This window comes from Nerophis ophidion, linkage group LG01 (genome assembly GCF_033978795.1).
Source record: "Nerophis ophidion isolate RoL-2023_Sa linkage group LG01, RoL_Noph_v1.0, whole genome shotgun sequence".
Classification (NCBI taxonomy): domain Eukaryota; kingdom Metazoa; phylum Chordata; class Actinopteri; order Syngnathiformes; family Syngnathidae; genus Nerophis; species Nerophis ophidion.
In genome coordinates, this window is record NC_084611.1 from 62,354,553 (window position 1) to 62,381,760 (window position 27,208).

Genomic DNA, 27,208 nt, shown 5'->3' on the forward strand with positions numbered 1-27,208 from the left:
TATATATATATATATATATATATATATATATATATATATATATATATATATATATATATATACAACCCGTGGCGCTGTTTTGTACGGTTTTTGTACTGTTTTTGTACTTACTTTGATTATTATTTCTCAACCGTTTGTAAATGTTGAAAAAAAAAAAACATATATAAAAAAAATAATAACACATTTAAAACAAAGTGGAGGAAATACCACGCGAGGGTGGTATTTGAAAGCAACTGAAAATACAGAATGTTGCTTAGACTTTACGTATACCTGTCCGATATTAAAGTACAACTTAAATGACGCATTCGGTGTAATGCACAGTTGATAAACTTTACATTGAAATTAAGACGTTGGAGGTGAATACAGTATGCTCCGCCAGGGTACAAAAAAGTGCATGTAACTTGTAACAATAGTCCTAACTAATGAACACGTTACAATTACAATCATATTTACATGTATCTTCATATGTCCTAAAAAATGCTGAGTACATGTCCCCTCCTTCGCCCAGGCGTTGCTCAGGTACCGCCCACTTCTTCCTCCTTCGGAGAAGGTAGAGCCCAGTCGAGTGAACAACCCTGACACAGAGGGAGTTGCATAGGTGGGTGTTTTCTCTGACCTTAATTTCAGCGGTTGTTTATTTCCTACATTGAAGGTATTTTGCTCGACTTTACATACTGGTGTTTGGTTTTCATAACGGCCGAACTCACTCCTTCTCCGGTTTGAGATTCGGATTTAACGTATGTGCAGTCGGGCTAGGCTAGGTTTGACTAGGCTAGGCCTGAAACTACATCGCTGGCACTTACGGAATGATTAAAAACAAAACATTGACAAGCGGTTCGTGATTAATATGGTCGCTGCGCTTGTTTGAGATGTGTTGTCGCCGCAAAGAAAAAAAATGGTTCTAATTTGGTAAATGTTGTTAGCATGATAGCTAACAGGAGCTACATGCTATGTTTCTCCATTTGTTGGTTCGAAATGTTATGAGTTGTTTTATTTTGGGCTAATAGTTCCCTCAGTATATGCGTAACTTTATTTTCTGTACAAAGTTTATCACAATTTAAATACACATAACTCTAAACTTTATGATTGATGTGGGTAAAATAGTGACATTTTAATCTATATGTCTATCTACCTATATATATATATTATGTTCGATTATTGGACACGGTAAATTGGACGCATTTATTCGATAACTGGATAGTTGGAAACGGAATAGTCAGAGTGACTAGAATACACGGAAGTGACCAGCCCGCTCGCTGTGTCACAGACTGTGAGGTCAAAGTCCAGTCTGGCTTTATCGCTTGTGTCATGATGAAATCTTCCTGAAAGTTTCGCTCATTCAAATTTTTATTTTTTAATGTTGTTCATAGTGCTCCATTGGTTGGAGGAGGAGCAGAAATGGTTGTGTTGGTGCAGACTCACCTGGCGCAACAAAAGCAAGAACCTGTTGCGTGGGTCCGGACGTGTGGGGTGTGGCAAGATAACAGGCGTGCTTCGTTTCATTTTTCAATGTCTTTTGTGCAGGCTTGCACCTTCTCAACTTTCAGTGGGATTGGCAGGGATCTGCTGTTGTGGATCACTGGTGGAGTGAGGCTGGCAAGTTTTGCACTGCCTTTAAAACAATGCAGAAGATGCATGCATATATGTCACAGTGATACATGCTGTCGGCCAGTTGGTTAGTCCAGTGTTTTTCACCCTTTTTTTAGCTAAGGCACAATTTTTTTTATAGAAACCAGCAGAAAACATAAAAAGATTAAACTCGGCTGTCGCTATCGACAGTAAAATGTTGTTCTCGCAATTGTTTAGCTCAAACCATAACCAACCATGCATCACAATAGCTTTTGTCTCAAAAGCTGTCACGACCTGTCATGTCATGCCGTTAATTATCTGGAGTTTTTTGGTGTTTTTCTGTGTGTAGTGTTTTAGTTCTTGTCTTGCTCTTATATTTTAGTGGCTTTTTCCTGTTTTTTTGGTATTTTCCTGTAGCAGTTTCATGTCTTCCTTTGAGCGATATTACCCGCACCGGCTTTGTTTTAGCAATCAAGAATAAGACTATTTCAGTTGTGCGGACGCTATCTTTCTTTGTGGGGACATTTTTGATTGCCGCGTCATGTTCGGATGTACTTTGTGGATGCTGTCTCTGCTCCGCACGCTGTAAGTCTTTGCTGTCGTCCAGCATTGTTGGACTGTTTTTGTTTACTTTGCAGCCAGTGCAGTTTTTAGTTTCGTTTTTTCATAGCCTTCCCTAAGCTTCAATGCCTTTTCTTAGCGGCACTTACCTTTTGTTTATTTTTTCTTTACCTTAACGCTGCCTCCCACTGTCATCTACGTATTAAGATCTTGACAAACCATCGTCATCATTCCTGACATCTACAAAGCAATTAGCTACCTGCTGCCACCTACTGATATGGAAGAGTATTACACGGTTACTCTGCCGAGCTCTAGATAGGACAGACACTCAACAACGGTAAATTATTCGCAGATCATAACTACTGGTTTGTATAAAATACTTTTAACCCAGCTAGGTGAAATGACATAATCTCCCACAGCACACCAGACTGTATTTCACGGCACACTGGTTGAAAAATACTGGGTTAGTTTGTGTTACTGACATGCTTTGCATCTGGCCCGCAGGTATGACAACGTTTACCTGCTGGAACAGAGATGCCAGATATTGAGGGCAGGTTTGAACAAGCTATTTCTTCAAATATGTTCAGACTCTTTCCCTTATCTGAGAGGTGAATTCATTCTAAGCCATGTTGTCTGTAAGAATCAGAAGTCTTTGCAGTGCAGCCTGTTGTTTAAGGCAGAGCTATCATTTGTGAGTCTCTGTAATGACGGGCTTTTAAACCATGATGGGTGTGTCGCTCTCAGAAGCTTCTATCCACACACTCCTCCCTGTCTCTCTGCTTCAACCGAATTGTGATTACCGCGTGACGGTTGCAGCGTGTTTGTTTTTTTCCTTTTGAACAGCAATAACGTTGTTGGTTAGGCATTTAGGATTATGTTTTCCTTTGCAATGCTGACCCAGCAAAGAGGCAGGACTTACATGTTGGAGATGCTCAAGTGTAATGACAATGTCTCATCATCTCTCATTTACCAATCAAGATTTGCGCCATTGATTGCGCTCAACAGTTTACAAATGCTGTTAACGAACATACTGTTGGAACATACATTGTTTAAGATGGACGATACTTTAAGCGTGAAACATACACTGAGAATATCTGCAAATTGTGGACAACAGAGCAGTCCGCAGACAAGAGAGCCTTTGATAATGTTTGTTTTTGTAATTATAATAACTTATTGCTTAGTTGTAATGAATTAAAACACTACAGTAATGTGTCAGTGAACTCAGACTATGTGCTTTTACTAGGTATGTAACCGTATTATAAATACTGCAGAGTTTCGGTTTCAAAGCCTTTTCAATAATACAGTGACGTGTGACGGTATCAAATGAAAACTTTGTGAGTGTAGTTTTCTTTCTGACGTTTTCGCGTTAGCCGGGTCTGTACAAAAACTACATCTCCCTGAGTCCTCTGCATATCTCGGGACCGGAAAGGTGGGGCCATTGAGCGACGTAAGCAGGAAGTGAAGGATGTTCGTACTCGTTAGATCAAATAAATAGTTTTTTTGCACATTAAGTCTGTCAATATCTGGTTGATTTATGTTGCTAACAAACAGACAAATAAGCCCGGGCCAAAACATAAAGTCTTTGGCAGAGGTAAGAAAATTTGCAATCTGCAATGCAAATCTAGCCACCTTTGTTTCGAGTGTTTCCAAGGTAACACGGCCAGCTCTTCTCGCCGCACTGCATGGTGGGAAATCACCCCCAAAAAATGTTCAGCGCAGGAAATATGAGTAATGAAAAATCTACTTGATACGTCCTAAATCCATCAATCTATTTTTCTACCGCTTGTCTCTCGGTGTCGCGTGGGGCTGGAGCCTATTCTAGTTGACTCGGGCGTAAGGCAGGGCTAGACAAGTCGCCGCCTGATGCACCGTCAAGCTGAAAAGATATTTGAAGCCAAAGAAGCGAAACATCAGTTTGTGAAGGTTTTTTTGTCATTAAAAGTTATATTATTAGTTTACTTTTCTGAGAAACATTTTCCAGACTAATATAAAAAAATACCACTGTAAGAACACTGCTTCCCACTAAGTATAAGTTGGAAGACATTAAATTGTACGTTAATCTTTTACACTTGCAACAGTGAATGTTCACAGTTACTTTAAATACAGTATTCTTTTAAATATTTGCACTTAGAAATACTTGTATTAAATGCGACTGGAATATTTTACTTTGTTTGTGTTCAATTACAGTAAGTGTGCTTATACTAAACATTCCTGACACTTCCTTTTAAACACTGGCATTTTTACCAAGCTTTTTTTTTTTTTAGACGTATACAGCAAAAATAGAATACCTAGAAATTTAATATCGTTAAATTCCTAGCTTTTACTGCCATCTAGTGTCTACTTTTTTGCAGTATAAAACATATAACACATCAATACAGTATTTGTTTTCTAATTGTTTTTGCATTCCTGTGATTTATGGGATTTTGGTCAGGCAGACCAAAATCTGACTCAGGGAACCGGACGCCCCTGCCATGCATGGTCCCCTGATATGTCTGCCAACAAGGTGACTTTCATGGCTAATTGAACTTGGGTCGCAAGCTCAGGTCTGATCATCCTGTAGATGTCCGCCTCTGGAGAGGGTGTATAGTGTTAAAGGCCGAAACACCCAGTGACCCAGAGGAACACTACTGATGATGCGCACTCGTAATTTATTTTATCCTTCAGGTCTTCCATTCACTTTCACTGTTCACCCACAAGGCCACCGAGTGTATGTGCTCGCAAAGGATGCAAACACCTCATTCTGTTTTTAATTTGTTTTAGAAGTCTTTATAGTGATGTGTTTTAGAGTCATTTTTAATGTTTTAGAAGTTGGTTGTTGTGTTTTAAATGTTTTACTAGTCATTTTAATGTGTTAAGTAATTTTATGCATTTGTGTTTTGCACAAGAGGTAGAACATCTCACTCTGTTTTCTGGAATCTGAATATGGGATTAAAGGGAAACTCCACTATTTTGGAATTTTGCCTATCGTTCGGAATCACTATGAAAGATATGACAACGGATTTTGTTTAATGCATTCGAAATATTAAATACATGCAATCAAAAGTCCACTTACAATGGACCCTGTGGGAGTGTTTATATACATCTGTTAGAGGTATATAAACATGATGTAAGTATATATGTAATGTAGTAAGGGGCACATTTATAACATTTTAATATTTACGTATTTTGGATCATTTTAAGCATACTTAAATTAATTTAAAAAACGCATCACAACATTTGCTTTTTTTTCCCTCATCGCTGATTTCTGCGCAATGCAGGCTTTATGAGTGCTATCAAACATAACAAAACATTACGTCTAGCCACCTTTGTTTCGAGTGTTTCCAAGGTAACACGGCCAGCTCTTCTCGCCGCACTGCATGGTGGGAAATCACCCCCAAAAAATGTTCAGCGCAGGAAATATGAGTAATGAAAAATCTACTTGATACGTCCTAAATCCATCAATCTATTTTTCTACCGCTTGTCTCTCGGTGTCGCGTGGGGCTGGAGCCTATTCTAGTTGACTCGGGCGTAAGGCAGGGCTAGACAAGTCGCCGCCTGATGCACCGTCAAGCTGAAAAGATATTTGAAGCCAAAGAAGCGAAACATCAGTTTGTGAAGGTTTTTTTGTCATTAAAAGTTATATTATTAGTTTACTTTTCTGAGAAACATTTTCCAGACTAATATAAAAAAATACCACTGTAAGAACACTGCTTCCCACTAAGTATAAGTTGGAAGACATTAAATTGTACGTTAATCTTTTACACTTGCAACAGTGAATGTTCACAGTTACTTTAAATACAGTATTCTTTTAAATATTTGCACTTAGAAATACTTGTATTAAATGCGACTGGAATATTTTACTTTGTTTGTGTTCAATTACAGTAAGTGTGCTTATACTAAACATTCCTGACACTTCCTTTTAAACACTGGCATTTTTACCAAGCTTTTTTTTTTTTAGACGTATACAGCAAAAATAGAATACCTAGAAATTTAATATCGTTAAATTCCTAGCTTTTACTGCCATCTAGTGTCTACTTTTTTGCAGTATAAAACATATAACACATCAATACAGTATTTGTTTTCTAATTGTTTTTGCATTCCTGTGATTTATGGGATTTTGGTCAGGCAGACCAAAATCTGACTCAGGGAACCGGATGCCCCTGCCATGCATGGTCCCCTGATATGTCTGCCAACAAGGTGACTTTCATGGCTAATTGAACTTGGGTCGCAAGCTCAGGTCTGATCATCCTGTAGCTGTCCGCCTCTGGAGAGGGTGTATAGTGTTAAAGGCCGAAACACCCAGTGACCCAGAGGAACACTACTGATGATGCGCACTCGTAATTTATTTTATCCTTCAGGTCTTCCATTCACTTTCACTGTTCACCCACAAGGCCACCGAGTGTATGTGCTCGCAAAGGATGCAAACACCTCATTCTGTTTTTAATTTGTTTTAGAAGTCTTTATAGTGATGTGTTTTAGAGTCATTTTTAATGTTTTAGAAGTTGGTTGTTGTGTTTTAAATGTTTTACTAGTCATTTTAATGTGTTAAGTAATTTTATGCATTTGTGTTTTGCACAAGAGGTAGAACATCTCACTCTGTTTTCTGGAATCTGAATATGGGATTAAAGGGAAACTCCACTATTTTGGAATTTTGCCTATCGTTCGGAATCACTATGAAAGATATGACAACGGATTTTGTTTAATGCATTCGAAATATTAAATACATGCAATCAAAAGTCCACTTACAATGGACCCTGTGGGAGTGTTTATATACATCTGTTAGAGGTATATAAACATGATGTAAGTATATATGTAATGTAGTAAGGGGCACATTTATAACATTTTAATATTTACGTATTTTGGATCATTTTAAGCATACTTAAATTAATTTAAAAAACGCATCACAACATTTGCTTTTTTTTCCCTCATCGCTGATTTCTGCGCAATGCAGGCTTTATGAGTGCTATCAAACATAACAAAACATTACGTCTGTGTCAAGAGGCAAGCGTATGCTACACTGTCTCGTTCTTCCGCTTGTAAGTCCTTTCAAGAAAAGGCCTGTGATTGGTTGACTTGTAGAGCATAATTTCCTGTGTCAATCAGAAGGCGTTCTCTGTTTTTAGATTATTTGCAATAAAATTTGTGTTGTAAGGCATTTATATGCAGTGGGGCAAACAAGTGTTTAGTCAGCCACCGATTGTGCAAGTTCTCCCACTAAAAATGATGACAGAGGTCTGTAATTTTCATCATAGGTACACTTCAACTGTGAGAGACAGTATGTGAAAATAAAAACAGGAATTCACATTGTAGGAATATTAATGAATTTATTTGTAAATTATGGTGGCAAATAAATATTTGGTCACTTCAAACAAGGAAGATCTCTGGCTCTCACAGACCTGTAACTTCTTCTTTAAGAAGCTCTTCTGTCCTCCACTCGTTACCTTTATTAATGTCACTTGTTTGAACTCGTTATCTGTATAAAAGACACCTGTCCACAGCCTCAAACAGTCAGACTTCAAACTCCATTATGGCCAAGACTAAAGAGTTGTCGAAGGACACCAGGAAAAGAATTGTAGACTTACACCAGACTGGGAAAAGTGAATATACAATAGGCAAGCAGCTTGGTGTGAAAAAAATCAACTGTGGGAGCAATTATCAGAAAATGGAAGACATACAAGACCACTGATAATCTCCCTCGATCTGGGGCTGCACACAAGATCTCATCCCGTGGGGTCATAATGATCATGAGAACGGTGAGCAAAAATTCCAGGGGACCTGGTGAATGACCTGCAGAGAGCTGGGACCAAAGTGACAAAAGTTACAATCAGAAACACACTAAGCCGACAGGGAATCAAATCCTGCAGTTCCAGACGTGTCTCCCTGCTTAAGCCAGTGCATGTCCAGGCCCGTCTGAAGTTTGCCAGAGAGCACATAGGAGAATGCTATGTGATCAGATGAAACCAAAACAGAACTTTTTGGTATAAACTCAACTTGTTGTGTTTGGAGGAAGAAGAATACTGAGTTGCATCCCAAGAACACCAGACCTATTGTGAAGCATGGGGGTGGAAACATCATGCTTTGAGCTGTTTTTCTGCTAAGGGGACTGGACGATTGATCCGTGTTAAGGAAAGAATGAATGGGGCCATGTATCGTGAGATTTTGAGCCAAAACCTCCTTCCATCAGTGAGAGCTTTGAATAGTTGACCAAATACTTATTTTCCACCATAATTTACAAATAAATTCTTTAAAATTCATACAATGTGAATTCCTGGATTTTTTTTCACATTCTGTCTCTCACAGTTGAAGTGTACCTATGATGAAAATTACGGACCTCTGTCATCATTTTAAGTGGGAGAACTTGTACAATCGGTGGCTGACTAAATACTTTTTGCCCCACTGTATATGTATGTATGTATGTATGTATGTATATATATATATATATATATATATATACATATATATATATATATTTATAGATTTTTTTTATTTTTTATTTGTTTATTTAAAAAAATAATAAAGTCCTGTCCAGCTGTATCGGCTGTTCAGATTTACTTTCCAAAAGAGAAGTGTAGGATACTTTTCTTGTTGCCCTGTTTGTATTGGACTTTATTAAATGTATTTATATTATCATTTGGTGCTAAAATAATGTCTTAAGTTGCTACACTTTGTTCTGCCTCTGCCTCTGTCAGTATGCCTCTGCAGCACCCAGCATTGTCCCAACCATCTTATTGGTTACACGCAGAGCGGTAACAGCCATTTAGCAGTGCTTATTCAGAGCGCATGTAACAACCACTCAGCAGTGCGTATTCAGAGCCAATGCAAAAGACAATCAGCAGTGTGGATTCAGAACGCATGGAGTCAGTATATTGTATATTGCCATTCAGCACACGGAGCTGAAAACCACCAAAAATTGTAGGCTTCTTCACGCAACGAAGCCGGCCTACTTCACCAGTCTGTAGAGATGGAGACGTACACTGTCCGTCCGCCCGGGATAGGCGGACGGATAGGCGCTTCCTTCCCCCTTGAGAGACACCACCTTAACAAATATTCAGGGGGAAACACTGCATATATATGTATGTATGTATGTATGTATGCATGTATGCATGCATCATTTGCCGTAATGCCCTACATTATTACCAACATTTGCAGAAACAACATGCCGTGACCGCCTTTGATTTTTTACTTGGTAATGGACGAGGGATGTAATGTCAACGCCAGAATGATAATTTGCGATCCAGACTGTTAGTAATACCCTCTGCGTTAATAAGTACCGAAATCCCGTCGTTTATTAATGTATTTTAGGCAACACAAAGTCAGGCGCATGCGTACATGGGCTTTATAATCATTGAGGACCATCAACACACAAACTTTGCTACAGAAATGTCCCCTACAAAAAAACGGTTTACCGCCAGTTAGCGTTGGACAGAATGATAATGTTTTTTGATTGAGGTTGTCAAGAAAAGCTGCCTCTCATGGTAATATTTATTGATCATGTTGCCGTATAAACGATGCCAACACCGTCATAAAGCTGTGCCATATAGTGAGACCACACCTAACAACAATGACATTAAGGGTGAATATCTGCAACACAACATAAACACAACTGAAAAAATTCCCAGAATTCTTTGCAGCGCCAACTCTTCCGGGACGCTACAGTCATTTTCCCTTGCTTCCCACTGTACGTTTAAGAGCGCACTGTTAGATGGAGACAGGTGTGGACAATATTGGAGACAGCCACATTTGTCCCCACACTAAAAGTAAAAAGCGAATGAGAAACATTATATGATGTTGCTTTCTTTTTGACAAAACAGCATCCATCAGCTTCTGTGATTGAGAGTTAATGAGGTGAGGAAACATGCTGCAGGTGATGTGTCGATAACATTGTCACAACTTGTTTAGAAAGTCTTTACTTTGTTTACTGGGTTTTGTTCACTCTTTTAACTGCAAACTATCACTGTTCAAATAACATCAGGACTAGCTTAAATGTTTTGTCACCTCATCAAATTTAACACTGGCTGTGAAAATTGTGTATTCGATGTGTGAAGTGTCACTCCTGTTTTATTTTGTTGTTGGCCAAAGTGTTGTACTGAACCACACAGTGTGCTGGAGAAGATCACATCTTATTTATTCGACTTTACCTTCATTTGCCAAAGTGCTTTGTGTTTTATAAAAAATTAAACGCCATATTTTTTTTTTACATAACTTGTTTTTTTATGTCACGAAGGTATTGATTTAAAAAACATTTGAGACATCATTTTGTTAATGTGTTATTGTGTATAGTTAATTCCTATACAACATATTTCTGCTCAAACTCTTTATGGATCTGTCCCGATACAGCATCTGCATGTACATATAAATGTACATAACTTAAAATAGGAGCCTCCTTTAAGGCAACACTTGACTTGTCCTTAAAAAGTTACAATTCGAGGCCTGAATCAGATCTGTATCTAATGCGACTGCAGTCTGAACGACTGGGTCTAGTTCATCCAAGACATCATGTAATTTAAAAAAACTGACAGATACTAACTGATACTAATCATGAACAGAAACACAAATAATAATGGATTAGACAATGGCCTCTGGAGCGGGCAGCTGTTGCTCTTTTGTGGCCAGTAATGTAAAAGTACTTCATTCGATTTGCAGTAGAGCTTGCTTTTAAAATGTTAACCGTAGAACATCACCTTCATTTAATCGTAGCAGCTGTGATCGTGATTAAAATTGGTTAGATGAGCAGCCTTACTTTCTGCCTAGTACAGTACTTGCTGGCCGTGGTGCTGTACTTCCAAGTGAAGGCGAGCGAGAGAGACGTAAATTTTAAGCATACCACTGGCATACAGTTGCGTTCCAAGGGTTGTCTGAAGCTCAGTAGCCACACGTTCCACATATGTCATGACATGCTGGTGATTGCTGGCATTTCTACCCTTACATGACAGAATCAGTTTGGTAAAATTAAAATAATTGTTTCCTCTACTTTTATATAGTGTAGCTCAACTAAGGACTGATTCTTCTGCTCTGCTGTCACTCGTCCTAGTGTTGAGTTGCTTTGGTGCAATTGTTTTTTCAATGCACTACTGTGAATAACACATACTAGCATTGATAGCAGATTCAGCTAGGTGACCTTAATTTGTTGCATTATACTACACCTCTGTTATGTTGGGAATTAATAAGGCAGACTGCATATAGAAGATGCACAGAGCTGTAAAGTTAACCATTTAACCACTTGGCCTAGTGCCAACGAGCTTAGAGCACATCGAATCCTTCCACTTCCTTGTTAAAAAAAGTACTAAAGCTTAGAGTAGCAAAAATCAGCACCTACCATAGCGCAGTCGTACATTTAATTGTAGCCAACACAACTGGAGAAGCATAAACAAATGGAGAAACTGTTGGTGTCCTGAGTATTGACAAGTCTGCTTATCTTGCAGAGTTGCCTGGAAGTCTGTGAACCGTGGGTAGCTGTGTTTGCAAGAACTTTGCTGCGGCTGGTGATCAGTCAAGGGAGAGGGCAGATCATACTTTTAACATATTAACAACTTTAAAGGGGTCGTATTATGATTTATTTTCTGGTTTTAAACACTTCCTTTTGATCTACATAACTTGTGGCGATGGTTCTTTGGTCAACATTTTGCATAGACTGTTCTGTAAATACTTTTTTTGACTGCTGCTGAAAATATGCTGTTTTGAGAGACGGACTTGTTAGATGCAAATAAATCCCTCGTTTATTAACAATTTTCGGGGCTTATGGGGATCTGAAATACACAAAAGCAGCTACAACCAGGCAAGAAAAGTTGGTTTGCATAATTGGTCTCTTTTAAAAGCTAGTAGTACTGAATTACATATCTTTTTACAAGTTCCCACTTGTATTTGACTGTATAATTGTCTCTTTCCATTTTTTAGAAAAGCTGACAAATAGGGGTGGGCAATATGCCATAATTGTGTTTCGGTACGTACCTTGCTTTTAGGTCATGTTTCGGTCTTTTTTGGTACAGTAAGGTAGGGCTGGGTGGTTTACTAGTATTTGAGTTATTACTGGTATATTTTCTAAAGATATATATTTGAGACAATACCACCATATCGATATCTTTTTATGTACCTTTGCTACGCCGGCCGCCGGTATGCCCGTCAGGCACCGTGGCTGGGCAAGGATCCGGCGTGCGGGTAGGGTTTTTCATGCGCTGCCGGGGGCGGACGACTGCCCCTCTTTTTTAACCAGAGGTAACACAAGCTAGTGAAAAGATTCTACAGAACAGCCATCAGCGCCGACTAACTGCTAAAGCTAACAAAAACAGTTCAGCTGAAACCCTCGCTGATGTCACACGTCGATTGGCATAAGACGCCTTTTAAAGGTACACACATGCTGCTCTCATAAAGTTCTTTCTACTGCATATGACATATATTTAAAGTTATTAGCATTAATTACTATCCCGAGTAATTCATTACATTTATTACAGAGTAATTACCGGTATATTAGTATTTAGGTTACTGTTTTTGGTTAAATAACAAGTAACTATTATTCATTATTTTTTTTAAATAATTTTCAAAACACTGGTATTAACAGTAATGTGGTGTTGAGTTTAAACTAAACACTTTGTACGTTTTGTTTAAAATACCGATATAGATCTTTTACCACGATACAAACTAAAAATACAGGGATATTCGTTTTTGTCCATATCGCCCAGCCCTGCAGTAAGGAAACATAATGCAAAAATCAAACTGCTTATCTTTTGTGTAAACAGCTCTGTGTCAGAGTTAGGGACTCAGAGTTTCTTTGTTCTGCGTTTTCTCTGCTTTGTTTTTGCTTTCGCTATCATCTCAAGGCAGGTTGCCTCTGGGCTTGTGCTGTCTTCTTTGACCCAGGGTGGTCTGGCCTTTGGTGGTGGTGGTGGATTTATTTTCCGTGCAGCGGATTTTTACTTTTCGAATGGCCGTATTGTCCTCGGCTTTGGGGCTACATTGTGTGCGTAACAGGCTAAATAAATTGCTGGATGAATGATTGTGTGAGTGCCTGTGATTTAATGTGATTGGTCTTCTGTGAACTGTTCAGTAATTTCATTGGTCTGATTTGACATGGCTGATTTGTGTAGAGTGTATTAAGTGCTTTAAGAACATAAGGCATTTTTACACGTATGTACGGACTGTGGAGTAGGCTTGGGCCAATAAAACATTTTAGTGAACAATATATTGTCCTAAACAATATTACTGATAAACGATGTTATTGTCAACAATATTTTTTGAACAAATTAACCACTACTGTAATGATAATACATAATACTAATGCAAATATGCCCTCACTAATGCAATAAGCTTGTATTGCTTTTATAATTTAACATCGTAATTGGAATGTAAACTTTGATATCTCCAGGTTAAAAAAAAACATAAAACGGTAAAATTAATAAAAATCACAACCAAATCAATAAAATTGTCTCTGGCTCTGTTAAGGAGGGACTGGGGCAAATATATAAAATATACACAAAATGGCTAAATACAGTATTGACAAACAAAGTTGCACGTCAGTATTGAACATGTAGGCAGAGGTACATTTATACATTACTTAACTGACAATCAAGGTAGGACCTTTGGAACCAAACTGCAGAGTAACAACATAAATGCTACGGTATAAGTAGTTTTATTAACAAGCCATATGCAACACAACTTTAGTCTGGCGGTTTCCGGGCAAGAAAACGTAAAAATAACATGACAAATGTCTATCAGACTTTTGCAAGGGCTAGTTTTTTAACAGTTTTAAACGGCAGTATGTCATGGCGATGTCTTGAACCACAGTTTCTGTGAGCGCACGCCATTTCTTTGTGCACTTTGAAATATTGAGTCGAGTGGTTGTGTTTCACATAGGCTTACAAGTTTGTATAGGTTTTTTTTTTTGTTGGCGGTTGTGTTTCACATAGGCTTGCAAGTTTGTATAGGTTTTTTTTTGTTGGCACCACTTTCGAGTACATTGGGCAAACGGTCTCCTCAGCGTTGATAGGCTCATCTTGGTCCAAAGGTTTAAAACTGAAATATTCCCCCTCTGGTGCCGTGGCATTTGTTTTTTTCCCCTCCAAATGCCTACTGTTGCTGCCCGTGTCAGTCGTCACGGGCTAACTTGTTGCACTGGGTGCATGCTAACGACCTCACATCTCTGCACAAAGACACTTCATGAATGACAAGAAGTATAACGATCGCAGCTGCTAAAACCGATGCAAAGAATGACCGTTTTTGCAGTCTGTATACACGCATGCACATGGCAGTTTATCTAGGCTGGCAAAGTTATCGAGTTCATTTTAATTTACCATTAGATTAATTGACTAATTGAATATCGGCCCAGGTCTCGTTTGGTGGGCTTACAAAAAGGTTAATTGCATTCATAAAAGTTGACCAAGTTTTTCTTTTTTCAAACAAATGATAGGAGCTTAGTTGAAAACAAAACTCTGACCCCTATTTGGTCAGATTACAACAGCCGAAACAGAATTTGACATGCAAAATCTTTAAAAATGTCCGATAATTGCTTTTGTGCTGATATCCAATAATCCGATATTGTCCGACTCTTTATTACCGATACTGATATCAACCGATACCGATATATACAGTCGTGGAAGTAACACATTTTTATGCCTAATTTTGTTGTGATGCTCCGCTGGTTGCATTAAACAATGTAACAAGGTTTTTCAGAATAAATCAACTCAAGTTATGGAAAAAAATGCCAACATGGCACTGCCATATTTATTATTGAAGTCACAAAGTGCATTATTTTTTTTGACATGCCGCAAAACAGCAGCTTAGAATTTGGGACATGCTCTCCCTGAGAGAGCATGAGGAGGTTGAGGTGGGCAGGAGTGGGGGGGGGGTGTAGGTGGTACCAGGGGTGTATATTGTAACGTCCTGGAAGAGTTAGTGCTGCAAGGGCTTTTGGGTATTTGTTTTGTTGTGTTTATGTTGTGTTACGGTGCAGATGTCCTCCCGAAATGTGTTTGTCATTCTTGTTTTGTGTGGGTTCAAAGTGTGGCGCATATTTGTAACAGTGTTAACGTTGTTTATACGGCCACCCTCAGTGTTACCTGCATGACTGTTGACCGAGTATCTGTTGCATTCACTTGTGTCTGTGAAAAGCCGTAGAACTGGGCCGGCACGGAGAGGCAGTGCCTTTAAGGTTTATTGGCGCTCTGTACTACTCCCTACGTCCGTGTACACAGCGGCGTTTCAAAAAGTCATAGATTTTACTGTTTGAAACCGATGCCGATAATTTCCAATATTACATTTTAAAGCATTTATCGATCGATAATATCGGCAGTCCGATATTATCGGACATCTCTAAAAATCTTAATGACACGAGAATATGTGTGCATATCTGATTGTGTTTGGTCCTGTCACTAAAATGTGTGTCAATGCAGCAGCAACATATAGCCAAAGTATGTGTGTATGATGATTGGACAGTATTTTCAATATTAATTGTCTGGCCTTCACACAACCGTTCACCGTGCCTGTGCTGATGCTTATGTATGTTCATGCAAAAGTCAAATACAGTGTTTTATTCAGAAAGTGTATTTAATCGGTATGAGTAGGATTGTAACTGTATGAACATTTCATATCACGATTATTTGGACCAAAATCATCACGGCTATAATTTAGGGCTGTGACTAACGACTATTTAGATCAGGGGTCTCAAATTCACTTTACCTGGGGGCCACTGGATGCAGAGTCTGGGTGAGACTGGGCTGCAAGAAAAGATTCCTAAAATTTTTTGGGAATACTCCTCAGCATGGAATATATTTGTATTCAGCCGACGCACGAAGAATAATTTTATTTGCGCAATGTGTGTCGTTCAGTTTTCCCTCCCTACAGCAACACGGCGGTCGGCGGAAAATAGACCGGAAAGTACCGGGATACACTCTTAAAAAAAAAGTTGAGAAAACGCAAATTTTCAAGGTAGCATGATGCAACAAGATTTTCAAGTTTTCTCAACTTTTGACTACTATTGTTGATTTAACTAAGATTTACAAGTTGAGATATGAGTTATGTCAACTCAGATCTCTTGTTCTCCAAATTATTATATTTTTGTGGGACCAACAATAAAATTCATGCTTCAATTCCATGTATTTTTACCTTCAACAAACTCATATTCTTGTTGAACTTTGACTACTGTTGTTGACTTAACTAGGATTTCCAAGTTTAGATAAGAGTTATGCCAACTCTATCTTGTGCAGCTAATTATGATATTTGTGTCGGTCCAAGTAACATTTATGTTGCTGTAATTGTTTTTAAGAAATGCTGAATGAATAAATAAAACAAAGTGCACACGTCAAAATGTATCTAAAACCTTGTTTATTTCTCATTCAGAAACGTGTTTAAATAGATTTAAATTTTAAAATAGATCAACGATTCTTTATTTTCTTTTTTTTTTTAAGAATCTCTATTTCAGAGGCAGAGGAGACTTGATCACAGAGCCAAGCTCGAAAAAGATAGTCTGAATGGCTTCATATGTGTACTTCATCTTGAATAGAATAGAATGGACTTTATCGCCATTATATTTACATATAACAAGATTAAAGACTCCAACTTAAGGTGCGGTAGTGGGAGCAATTACGGGGTAAAATAAATAACACAAGAGAGTAATAAAGGAAAAAACTAACAATTTAAATAAACAGACTACTATCTAATAAAAATAATAAGCAATCCTGTACAATATACAAAACACTATAGAAATACAAAATACTGTACAATATACAGAACAAGACAAGAGTACCGAAGTAATAAATAACAATCAGCACTCGAAGGGTAGTATTGCACAGTTTGGTATTAGGGAAGGATATTGTATAGGGGTGAATTATTATTATTATAAGTTAGAGTTCAACATGGTGACAGCTCTGGGACAGAAGATGTCTCTGAGCCGGTTTGTTCTGGCTCTGATGCATCTGTAGCACCTGCCTGATGGTAGCAGGTCGAACAGGTGTGTGCTGTCTTTGGTGATGCTTTTTGCTTCATATGTGTACTTCATCTCCTTTGGATAATCAATGTTCATGGCATACAGTAGGCCAAAGAGGTATGCAAAGGCAGTACCGAGGTCTGTCGGGTTATGTAGCATGATGGCATTTTGTGAATCTCACTCAATTTTAAATACATTTTGAAAAAAAAAAAAAGTGTATCTCACTTAAGGTGTTCTTACTTACACACCTTGAAGGAACGTTGCTCAATGAAAAAAAATACAGTTGTTTTCCGTGAGGTCTTGCATGTTTTAAATCACTGGCCGTGAAGTTTTATATAAGCACCAACCACCTCCGTCGCTCGCCCGCCTGCTCTGTCTGTCTGTCTGTCACTGTGTGTGTCACTCTCTCTCGCTCCCTCCACCGGCGTCGCTGTAAACAGTCCTGGTCGGGGAGACGAGCGGACTGGTAGCTTCCGAAGCACTCCGCCGAAGGACCGAGCGACAATACAAAACTGTGGTGCACTGGACCCCAGTGCTGATACTCCGACAGAGAGTCCCAGGGCGAATCGGACATGAACACGTTAGTCAAGATGTTAACCCATTTGGGGCTTAATTGTGCTACCGTAACTGTAAAGTCCATGCGCCACCCCCTCCCGTTGGCTCCAGACTGAGACAATTTTTGTTATTTGGGTCCAAAATGGCTCTTTTAACGTTCTGGGTTGCCTACCCCTGCGCGAGTGGAAAAGCAGCAAATGAGTGAAAGCGACAGAAACGTTGCCATGGAGACGAGGGTTTTTTTTTATGTGCCTGGCTGCAGTCACACCGGGACACCTGTCCGTCAGTAATAACAGTTCCCGATAACCTGGACCAATTCAAACCGTTATTTTTAATTTTTTTTAATTGTTAAATTTGCATTGCCTCACACGATGAACACTACATATATTTCTATATGACGCCGGATAACACTCTGGATAACCAGCCGTCACTTTTTTCCGCTCATTATCACGGTACTTTCCCGGCTATTATATGCTGACCAGCGTGTTGCTGTAGGGAGGAAAAGGGGAACGACACACATTGCGGAAATAACATTATTCTCTGTGCATCGGCTAAATACAAATATATTCCACAAACCCAAACATGTCTTTTTCAAAGCCTGCAGTGAAGAGAAAGGTTACTGATTAGCAAAGACAATTCCAGGAAAAGTGGGAGATGCAATATTTCTTTGTTGAGCACAGGGGCACCCCGATGTGTCTTATTTGCAAAAAGAAAGTTGCGGTGCACAATTCTCATTTTGTTCATTTATATTTTGATTTTATTTTGTGTTGAAAAAATAAAAATTAAAGCTGCAAGCAGCGATGGACGGGACCGGGTATATATGGAAGTGGCTGAGGAGAGGGAAGTCTGGGCTTCCCAGATATAAGTTAGAACAACACACTACTCTGTATTGTAGTTTTTACCTTCCATAGCATGTCTACTGACAAATATAAGTTAGAACTATACACTACTTTTTATTAAAAATGTTGTAGTTTTTACCTTCCATAACATATCTACTGACAGATATAAGTTAGAACTATACACTACTTTGTATTATAAATGTTGTAGTTTTTACCTTCCAACACGTGTCTACTGACAGATATAAGTTTGAAATACTTAGTATTATAAATGTTGTAGTTTTTATCTTCCATAACGTGTCCACTGACAGATATAAGTTAGAATGAAAATACACGGGTACGGCTAGTAGCTACTATTAGCAAACAGATAGACCTACCAACTCGGCAAATAAAAAGTGCAGATGCCCTTAAAGCGCCACAACAGTCAGGCACCATATGTAAGTACCCAAAATAAAGACTCGACAAACAAAGAAATTCAATTGGAGCAGAAACATAGGAAGAAACAGGATTAAAACCTGATGCTAACCGCCCATTGAAAAAACATGGTAACGGCTAATAGACTCACCAACTCGGCGTAATATCTTAAGATCGACACACTCTCTCGTCGCAACTCGGCCCTGATGGTCGACACCTATAAGTTTACAATTAGTTGTAAAATGTTGGACGGTTGTTTTTATGATATGCAGGCAAACGACAACTTTAAAGCATACCGGCTTAGCTACGGCACCTGGCAGCCATCTTGGTATAGACGATCACAGCCCCTCCCACACGAATGTTGGTGTGTGCACACCAGCAGCAGACGGTACGAAAAAACAAAAAAACAAAAACGTCTCCCTCACTGTGTCTGCGCACGGCGGCCATCTTTGAAATGGTATTCAGCGCAGCGGTTCTTTGAAGGCTGATAAAATCAAAACCGTAGCAGTAATTGAAACTCTTATCAACTTTTAATCAGACGGGTTCAATCTCTCTCCTGTGGTAGTTTGAAGCCGACACGACAAATGCACTCAGAGGAGATAATGTTTGAAAAAAGGTGACCGGTTTTTACAAAAATGTTGTTTTGAAGGGAGAATTGCAAACTTCCTGTTCATTTTTGCTGGGCGTTGTCAATATATGAAATGTAGGTCTTAGTGAGACCTACATAGAGGTTTTTTGTCATGTCTCTACCACATTCCTACTGGAAGTTACAGGCAGTTTTGTCTGTGTTTTCTTCCTCTGAGCAGTTTTGTCTGTGTTTTATTCTTAGGGGGCGCTAGAGCACAATTTTGAGTTTTGGGGTTAGGTTTTTTGATTAGATCGCAATTTTCGCCAGTCCTGATGTTTGTGTCCAGTTTGGTGAGTTTTGAAGCATGTTAAGGGGGTTAAATTACAGCTCAAAGAGGCACAAGTGAGTGTTTTTACAAAACTTTTGTTTTGAAGGGGGAATTGCAAACTTCCTGTTAGTTTTTGCTGAAGGATGTCAGTGGATGAAACCTAGGTCTAAGTGAGACCTACATAGAGGTTTTTGTTTCATGTCGCTACGACATTCTTACTGGAAATTACAGGCAGTTTTGTCTGTGTTTTCTTCCTAGGGGGTGTTAGAGCGCAATTTTTAGTTTTGGGGTTAGGTTTTTTGATTAAATCGCAATGTTCGCCAGTCCTGATGTGTGTGTCAAATTTGGTGACTTTTGAAGCATGTTAAGGGGGTCAAATTACAGCTCAAAGCTGCAGAATAATAATAAAGAAGAAAGAATAAAACGCTAGAAATTCAATAGGGTCCTCTGTCCCAAAGGGACATTCGGTCCCTAATAAAGATATTTAAATATATATTTTTTAAGAAATATTTTCTTGCAGCCAAGCCTCACCCAGACTCTGCATCCAGTGGCCCCAAGGTAAATTGAGTTTGAGACCCCTGTTCTAGACCAAAAATCACTTCATATTCTTTACTGCTTGCTCGTGTTACCATATCTGAGTTATTGTGTAGAAATATGGGTGAGTAATTACAAAAGTACACTTCATTCACTAAAGGTGTTACAAAAAAGATCAGTTTGAATAATACATAATGTTGGATATAGAGAACATACAAATTATTTATTTATTGAATCAAAGATACTGAAATTCCATGACATAGTGAATTTGCTTACAGCTAAAATGATACACAAAGCAAACTATAACCTGCTACCCAAGACTATACAACAATTATTCTAAACAAAAGAGGAGAAATAAAATCTTAGAGAAAAATGTAATTAAAAACATTTGTATGTACGTATAACACTTAAGACCTTCAGTATATCTGTATGTGGAATTAAATTATGGAATGGATTAAGCAAAGCAATCAAACAATGTACTAGTATGATCCACTTCAAGAAATTCTTCAAACTTTTTACAAAGAACAAAGAAGAAGAACCATGATAAACATTCTAAATTTATTTCATCCATCCGTTCATTCATTGTCAACATAATTATACTCATCTCATCATATGAAGTATGACTTATTTCACCAATTATGATTAATTTATTTTTATTGAGATTAATTATGGAATATATTGTGAATAAATTGAGAACAGGAAGCGGACAAAAGTTTTATCAACTGTTATGTAAAAGAAAAGGGCTAGGGTTAAATAAGCTCTGCTTCTTCCTATTCCTTTTCGAACATGTTGAAAAGAGAACCTGGAAATTGTGATGTATCATGTTGTATGCTTGCATGTTCAAAATAAACGCAAACTCAACTTTATTTACAATAAATACATCGATTATCGACGTTTACTAATTGATTCTATAATCGTCCATGTCCGAATTGCATTCCATATAAAATCGATAATTTCCCCCAGCTCTAAACAGGCATTGTGGTTTAACGTTTGCACTGTGAAACAGAGCTGGCTTCCCACAACAGTGCTATTTTGATTTTGCAGAACATTACCAGAAACCACACTGCGTATGTACAGGGCAAACTACCAGAAACAAGATAGTTACAAGGTGCTATTTTGGTAGGCAGATAATGGTATGTTGTGTGCTTGACTCGCATCACAAAAGTTTTAGTCCAACTCATGTGAGAAGATGTTGATGTATTTACATTTGAATGTAAATGTTAAAAAGTTGTTCGTCCAAAAAATCAAAAAACACTTCTCCACCTCATTGCTTTTTAAATATGTATGTTTTAAATTAGTAAATATGTACATAGGTTACACAAATTAGAATATTTAAGTTAAAGTTAAAGTACCAATGATTGGTGTGGCAAAATGTGGTGTGGTCACTGGGTGTGGCAACATTATACTCTGCATTTGACCCATCACTGTTGACACCCCCTGGGAGGTGAAGGGAGCAGTGAGCAGCAGCAGCAGTGGCCATCATATTTCGTGATTTAACCCCAAATTCCAACCCTCAATGCTGAGTGTCAAGCAGGGAGGTAATGGGTCCCATTTTTTTATAGTCTTTGGTGTGACTCCCCCGGGTTTGAACTCACAACCTACCGATGTCAGGGCGGGCACTCTAACCACTAATGTGTATTATATTAAGGTTACAGAATGTGCTCTTCTTCTTAATTATTTGAATTATAGACTTTGCCTCATTGCATTATCATACTTTGCCTTTTTGGGTTAATTTGGTTGTTATATCTATTTATTAGCTGGTTTTAAGCTCCACTCAGTGTTCTTAAACATACTGTTTATCTTGAATATTTTTCAACATTTTTGTAAATGCACACACGTTTAAAGTGCAATTTCAATGTGCATTCATTAAAAAAATAAAGGTTCGAAAAGAGAAACAACTCTTTATTTCAAATGTATCACCTAAATCACAGATTTAGGCTATAACGTGTGCTTTATCCAATTTACTTGATTAATTAATCAAAATAATCGATAGATTACTCAATAACTAAAATATTTGATAGCTGTAGCCCTAATTTTGTTCACGTTGGACTGGTTTACTCCTGACTGATCCAATCATAAGTTTACATCCAGTCACAATCATAGGTGGCTTTTACCAGTTTATTTTCAAAATAATTGTGTCTAGGGTGCCCTGCTCTCTGCACGAGAAGGACAAGTGATATAAAATGGAAGGATAGAGAAGAGTTCCGATACTTTTCTAAATAAAGGGGACCACAAAAAATTACATTATTGGCTTTATTTTAACAACAAATATCACGGTACATTAAACATTAGTTTCTTATTGCAATGTTGTCTTTAAAGGCCTACTGAAATTAGATTTTCTTATTTAAATGGGGATATTAAGTCCATTATATGTGTCATACTTGATCATTTCGCGATATTGCCATATTTTTGCTGAAAGGATTTAGTAGAGAACATCAATGATAAAGTTCGCAACTTTTGGTCGCTAATAAAAAATCCTTGCCTGTACCGGAAGTAAAATACGTCATATGTGCGCGTGACGTCACTGGTTTTAGAGCTCCTCACATTGTTTACAATCATAGCCACCAGCAGCGAGAGCGATTCGGACCGAGAAAGCGACGATTTCCCCATTAATTTGAGCTAGGATGAAAGATTCGTGGATGAGGATAGTGAGAGTGAAGGAAAAAAAAAAAAGACAGGGCAGTGGGAGCGATTCAGATGTTATTAGACACATTTACTAGGATAATTCCGGAAAATCCTTTATCTGCTTATTGTGTTACTAGTGTTTTAGGGAGAATATATGGTACCTGATAGTTGGAGGGGTGTGGCTACTGGTGTGGTGACCGCTAGTGTCTCTGAGGGAAGCCACGCAGCTGCAGGAGGACGCAAGCTTTGCTCATGTCTCCGGTAAGAGCCGACTTACTACCACCATTTTCTCACCGAAACCTGCCGGTTGACACGTGGTCGGGAACCATGTTCGCTTGACCGCTCTGTTCCAAAGTAAAGCTTCAGCTTCAGGAATATAAACAAGGAAACTCCGGCTTTGTTTGTATTGCTAAAGGCAGCTGCAATACACCGCTTTCCATCAACAGCATTCTTCTTTGTAGTCTCTATTTGTAATTGAACAAATTGCAAAAGATTCAGCAACACAGATGTCCAGAATACTGTGTAATTATGCGATGAAAATAGATGACTTTTAGCCGTGAGCGGTGCTGGAAGAACATGTCCGCTACCACCGGTGACGTCACGCTCACACGTCATCATACTGTGACGTTTTCAACAGGATACTTCGCGGGAAATTTAAAATTGCAATTTAGTAAACTAAACCGGCCGTATTGGCATGTGTTGCAATGTTAAGATTTCATCATTAATATATAAACCATCAGACTGCGTGGTCGGTAGTAGTGAGTTTCAGTAGGCCTTTAAATAAAATTGTGAACATACAAGATAACTTATCTGTTAGTAGTAATTAAGCAAGCAAAGGCTCCTAATTTAGATGCTGACGTATGCAGTAACATGTTATTTTCCATCATATTATTTTGTTAAAATTATGGGGGACAAGTGGTATAAAATGGATGGATTAAAGTGGTAGAACATTTCCTGTTTATATCTGCTTTCTTTCTCTTTTAACATTTTCTATCTACACTTCTGTTCAAATGTAATAATCACTTATTATTCTGTTGTTTGATACTTTAGATTAGTTTTGGATGGGACCACAAATTTGGGTATAAATCCGATCCCGCGTAGTTACAGGCTCATACAGTGGTCATAATTTAAGTTGTCATGTGTCCAGTAACGTATTTTTTGAATTTATAAACATAATATAAATTTAAAAAAAGTTAGAAATATTTTGTGATGCTATCGATGTACTCATATTAGTATCGACTAGATACACTCCTGTACTTGGTATCATTACAGTAGATGTCAGGTGTAGATCCACTCATGGTGTTTGTTTACATTGTGATGCCGATGAGCTACGGTGTGTAGTGAAGCATGTTGAGCTATTTCTCGTCCTGCAGGGATGATACTTGTAAGAAAGGTACTTTATTTGTCGCCATGGTTGCCAGGATTAGTGATTTAGAAGAAGCTAAAACACTGCAGACTGCGGCTGGACGTTAGCCGCTAGCTAACTAGCTATGTTTTAAAGCACTTCTTCCTGAGGGCGTTTCAGTGTTATAACTTCACCTTTATTGTTAGTTGTTAAGCCAAAATGCGTCCGTTCTCCCTTTTCTGTCCACACACCCTGTCTTCTTTTAAGTACTCATTGATTGTGCGCTGCCAAACATCCTCCTCTGCTCGGAAAACTAGCAATGTCACCCCTTGACCGGCCTTCATGCCCGTAAAAAAAAGGGGGTGGGGCCCGTAGAGCAGACATGACTTGAATGCAAAACTAACGATATACATTCGTTCCATGCCACGTCGCACTTCAAATAGTTTGGTTTCACCACATCACAGATTTTTTGTTTAATTTTTTTAGCAAATTTCACAAAATCTTTGCCTTGAATTAACATGTTTAAACATAACTAAGTGAAGTAAAAAAATAACAGTACTACTGGAGTATAGGCCACTGGATAAGCCCAAACCAATCAGTAGCACGCTGTTCAGTATTTGGTGCCAGTGATAGGCTCAACCTCAGGCAGCATTAGTATATCTGAATTCAAGAGTCTTAATTGTGTCTTTTAAAGTCTAAAGGGCATGTATGTATTTGTAAGGCAGTAATGTTTTTATTTTCTGTGAAAGTACTCAATTTGTAATCAATGATTTGTACTTTGCAAACATTAATTCATTGTGGTCATGTCCAGATTCAATTAACAGCGATAAACGGGGATGTCTGTTTACGTTAATGAAACTAGGGCTGGGCGATAATTCGATATAAACGGTATATCGCATGTTTGTCTCTGTGCGATATAGAAAATCACTGTATTGTAATATTCGATTATATGTTCTCCCACACTTGCTTTTAGCTGCGTGCATTACATTACTGGCATTTCTCACTCCTTCTTGTGTCAACTTCTCACAGAGACATAAAACAAGCCCGCCTTCTTACATACGTCACATACTGTCGCGCATGTAGCGTCAAACGCTCTCGCCAAGAGCTAACGTTAGCATGGGTAACGTTAGCTGAGGGAGGTCGAGTTGCTTTTAGGCGTGCATTACAAAACAGGCAATTCTCACTCCTTCTCGTCTCATTCTCAGAGACGGAAAACCAGCCCTTACATACGTCACATACTGTCGCGTGTGTAGTGTCATTATCGTCATACACTCTTGCCAATCAGAGAGGTAGCAGCATGGCTAACGTTAGCTGAGGCATGTCGAGCGGAGCGGAACTTTTGACAATACAATAGTGAGATGGTGTGAAACTGATCACAAATGGAGGAAGAACAATAAATGCCCAAAATAAAGAGCAGGGGGTCCATCATCTGGCGGTGGTTTGGCTTCAAGTGGGAAGATATTCAGCAGACAACAGCAATATGCAAAGTATGAAGCAGAAGTGTTGCTAAAAAAGATAGCAGCACTACTAATTTATTCTTTCATTTAAAATGTCACCCGAGACAGAATGAAGAGTATTCAATAAATACAGTTTTGGTGAATTGACGTAGTTGTGATCCCTCTCAGCATGAAAGTTTAAAAGTAGCATATCTTAATGCAGTATGAAGAAGGTTTTAATGTAGACACATAGAATCATCATACTGCTGTGATTATATTCATCAAGTATTCATTCAAGGCCAAGGCAAATTATCAAAATATATATCGTATATCGCAATATGGCATAAAAATATATTAATAAATGCCAATATTGCCCAGCCCTAAATGAAACCTATGTACATTTTTTGAAATGCCCTGTACCTCGGGTATCAAGCTTTAATTTTCCTTTAAATGAATTGAAAACCATTCAAATGATGGTTTGATGCTGTCCCCTTCTGACTGAGGATTAGGGTTGGGTATCGAGTATCGATTGGAACCGGAACTAACTTTCTGATTCTTTCGAAATCGTTCAAAAGTTTAAATTTCGGTTCCTAGTTTCGATACCCAGTCCGCCGACCGGAAAAAAATGAGTCCGCCGACCCGGAAGAAGAAGCCGCTAAACACCAACGAAGAAGCGCCCACCGCCGGAAGTGTTAGCATAGCCGAGCATTATTTTACTAAAACAAATTAAATATCGGCGAAATGTAACACGTGCGACAGGACTGTTTCGTGCTTAGGAGGGTGCACGTCGAACATGATGAAGCACTTCCGTGTTCATGGAGTACAAATGCGTGTCCAGCAGACACTATCTGTCTAGAACGCTCACGCATCCTGCCTGAGAAGGCGGATATGGTCATTTTCTTAAACAAGAACTGTCTCTGATTTTATACTGTACCTGCTGCTAATCTAGACTTGGTTTTGCAAGTTGTTTCTTATTGTTTATTTGCTTTTCTGCACCAGGTTAACCCATCAGTGGGAGCCCGGTAACATGTTTAAGTACCTGCAGCATCATACACTTGTGTGTAAATGTGTTTTCATGAGGTTTTCAAAAATAAAGCTCTCTTGATGAAAGTGTACCCCTCTGAAAATGTATTCATAATTTATAGCATTTATATTCAAGTTCATAGATTTGATATTTATATTCTAGTTGAAAAGAGCCCTGTGAGGAATTCATAGTAAAGTTCATAAAAAGTTAATCGAATTAAAATTGATGGAGAATGTTAGACTATTTAATTCAGAAAGACTGTAGGTTAGCTAGCTCATTTAAGATATCCAAAAATTTTTTTTTGACCCTGCCTTTTTTTTTTTTTTTTTTTTTTTTTAAAGAAAAATTCGGAATCGAGAATCGTCAGGAATCGGAATAGAAACAAAGAATCGGAATCGTTCGAATTCAAACGATACCCAGCCCTACTGAGGATGTGTTGCTCTCACATTTTTGTCACTCAATTCTTGGAATGAAGACGTCCTAAGTCTTAAAGCATTCTGTAATCTCTCATGTATCACAC

At 38.3% G+C, this 27,208-nt stretch overlaps 1 protein-coding gene across 23 annotated transcripts in view; it reads left to right on the top strand.

Moving 5' to 3' along the window:
- Positions 1 to 497: 497 nt before the first annotated feature.
- Positions 498 to 27,208, top strand: part of ctnnd1 (catenin (cadherin-associated protein), delta 1) — a 105,460-nt gene continuing 78,749 nt past the window's right edge. For 5 of the 23 annotated variants that reach the window (XM_061908732.1, XM_061908699.1, XM_061908758.1 and 2 more), the window contains exons 1-2: positions 524 to 598; positions 2,635 to 2,684. Coding sequence is in view for 3 of the 23 variants with exons in the window: in XM_061908742.1 (XP_061764726.1) it covers positions 2,665 to 2,738 (74 nt within the window). In the remaining 20 variants the exon portion in view is untranslated. Of the gene's footprint in view, positions 599 to 2,634; positions 2,739 to 27,208 lie in introns of those variants that run through there. The other 18 variants (XM_061908815.1, XM_061908783.1, XM_061908833.1 and 15 more) reach the window with 15 other exon arrangements.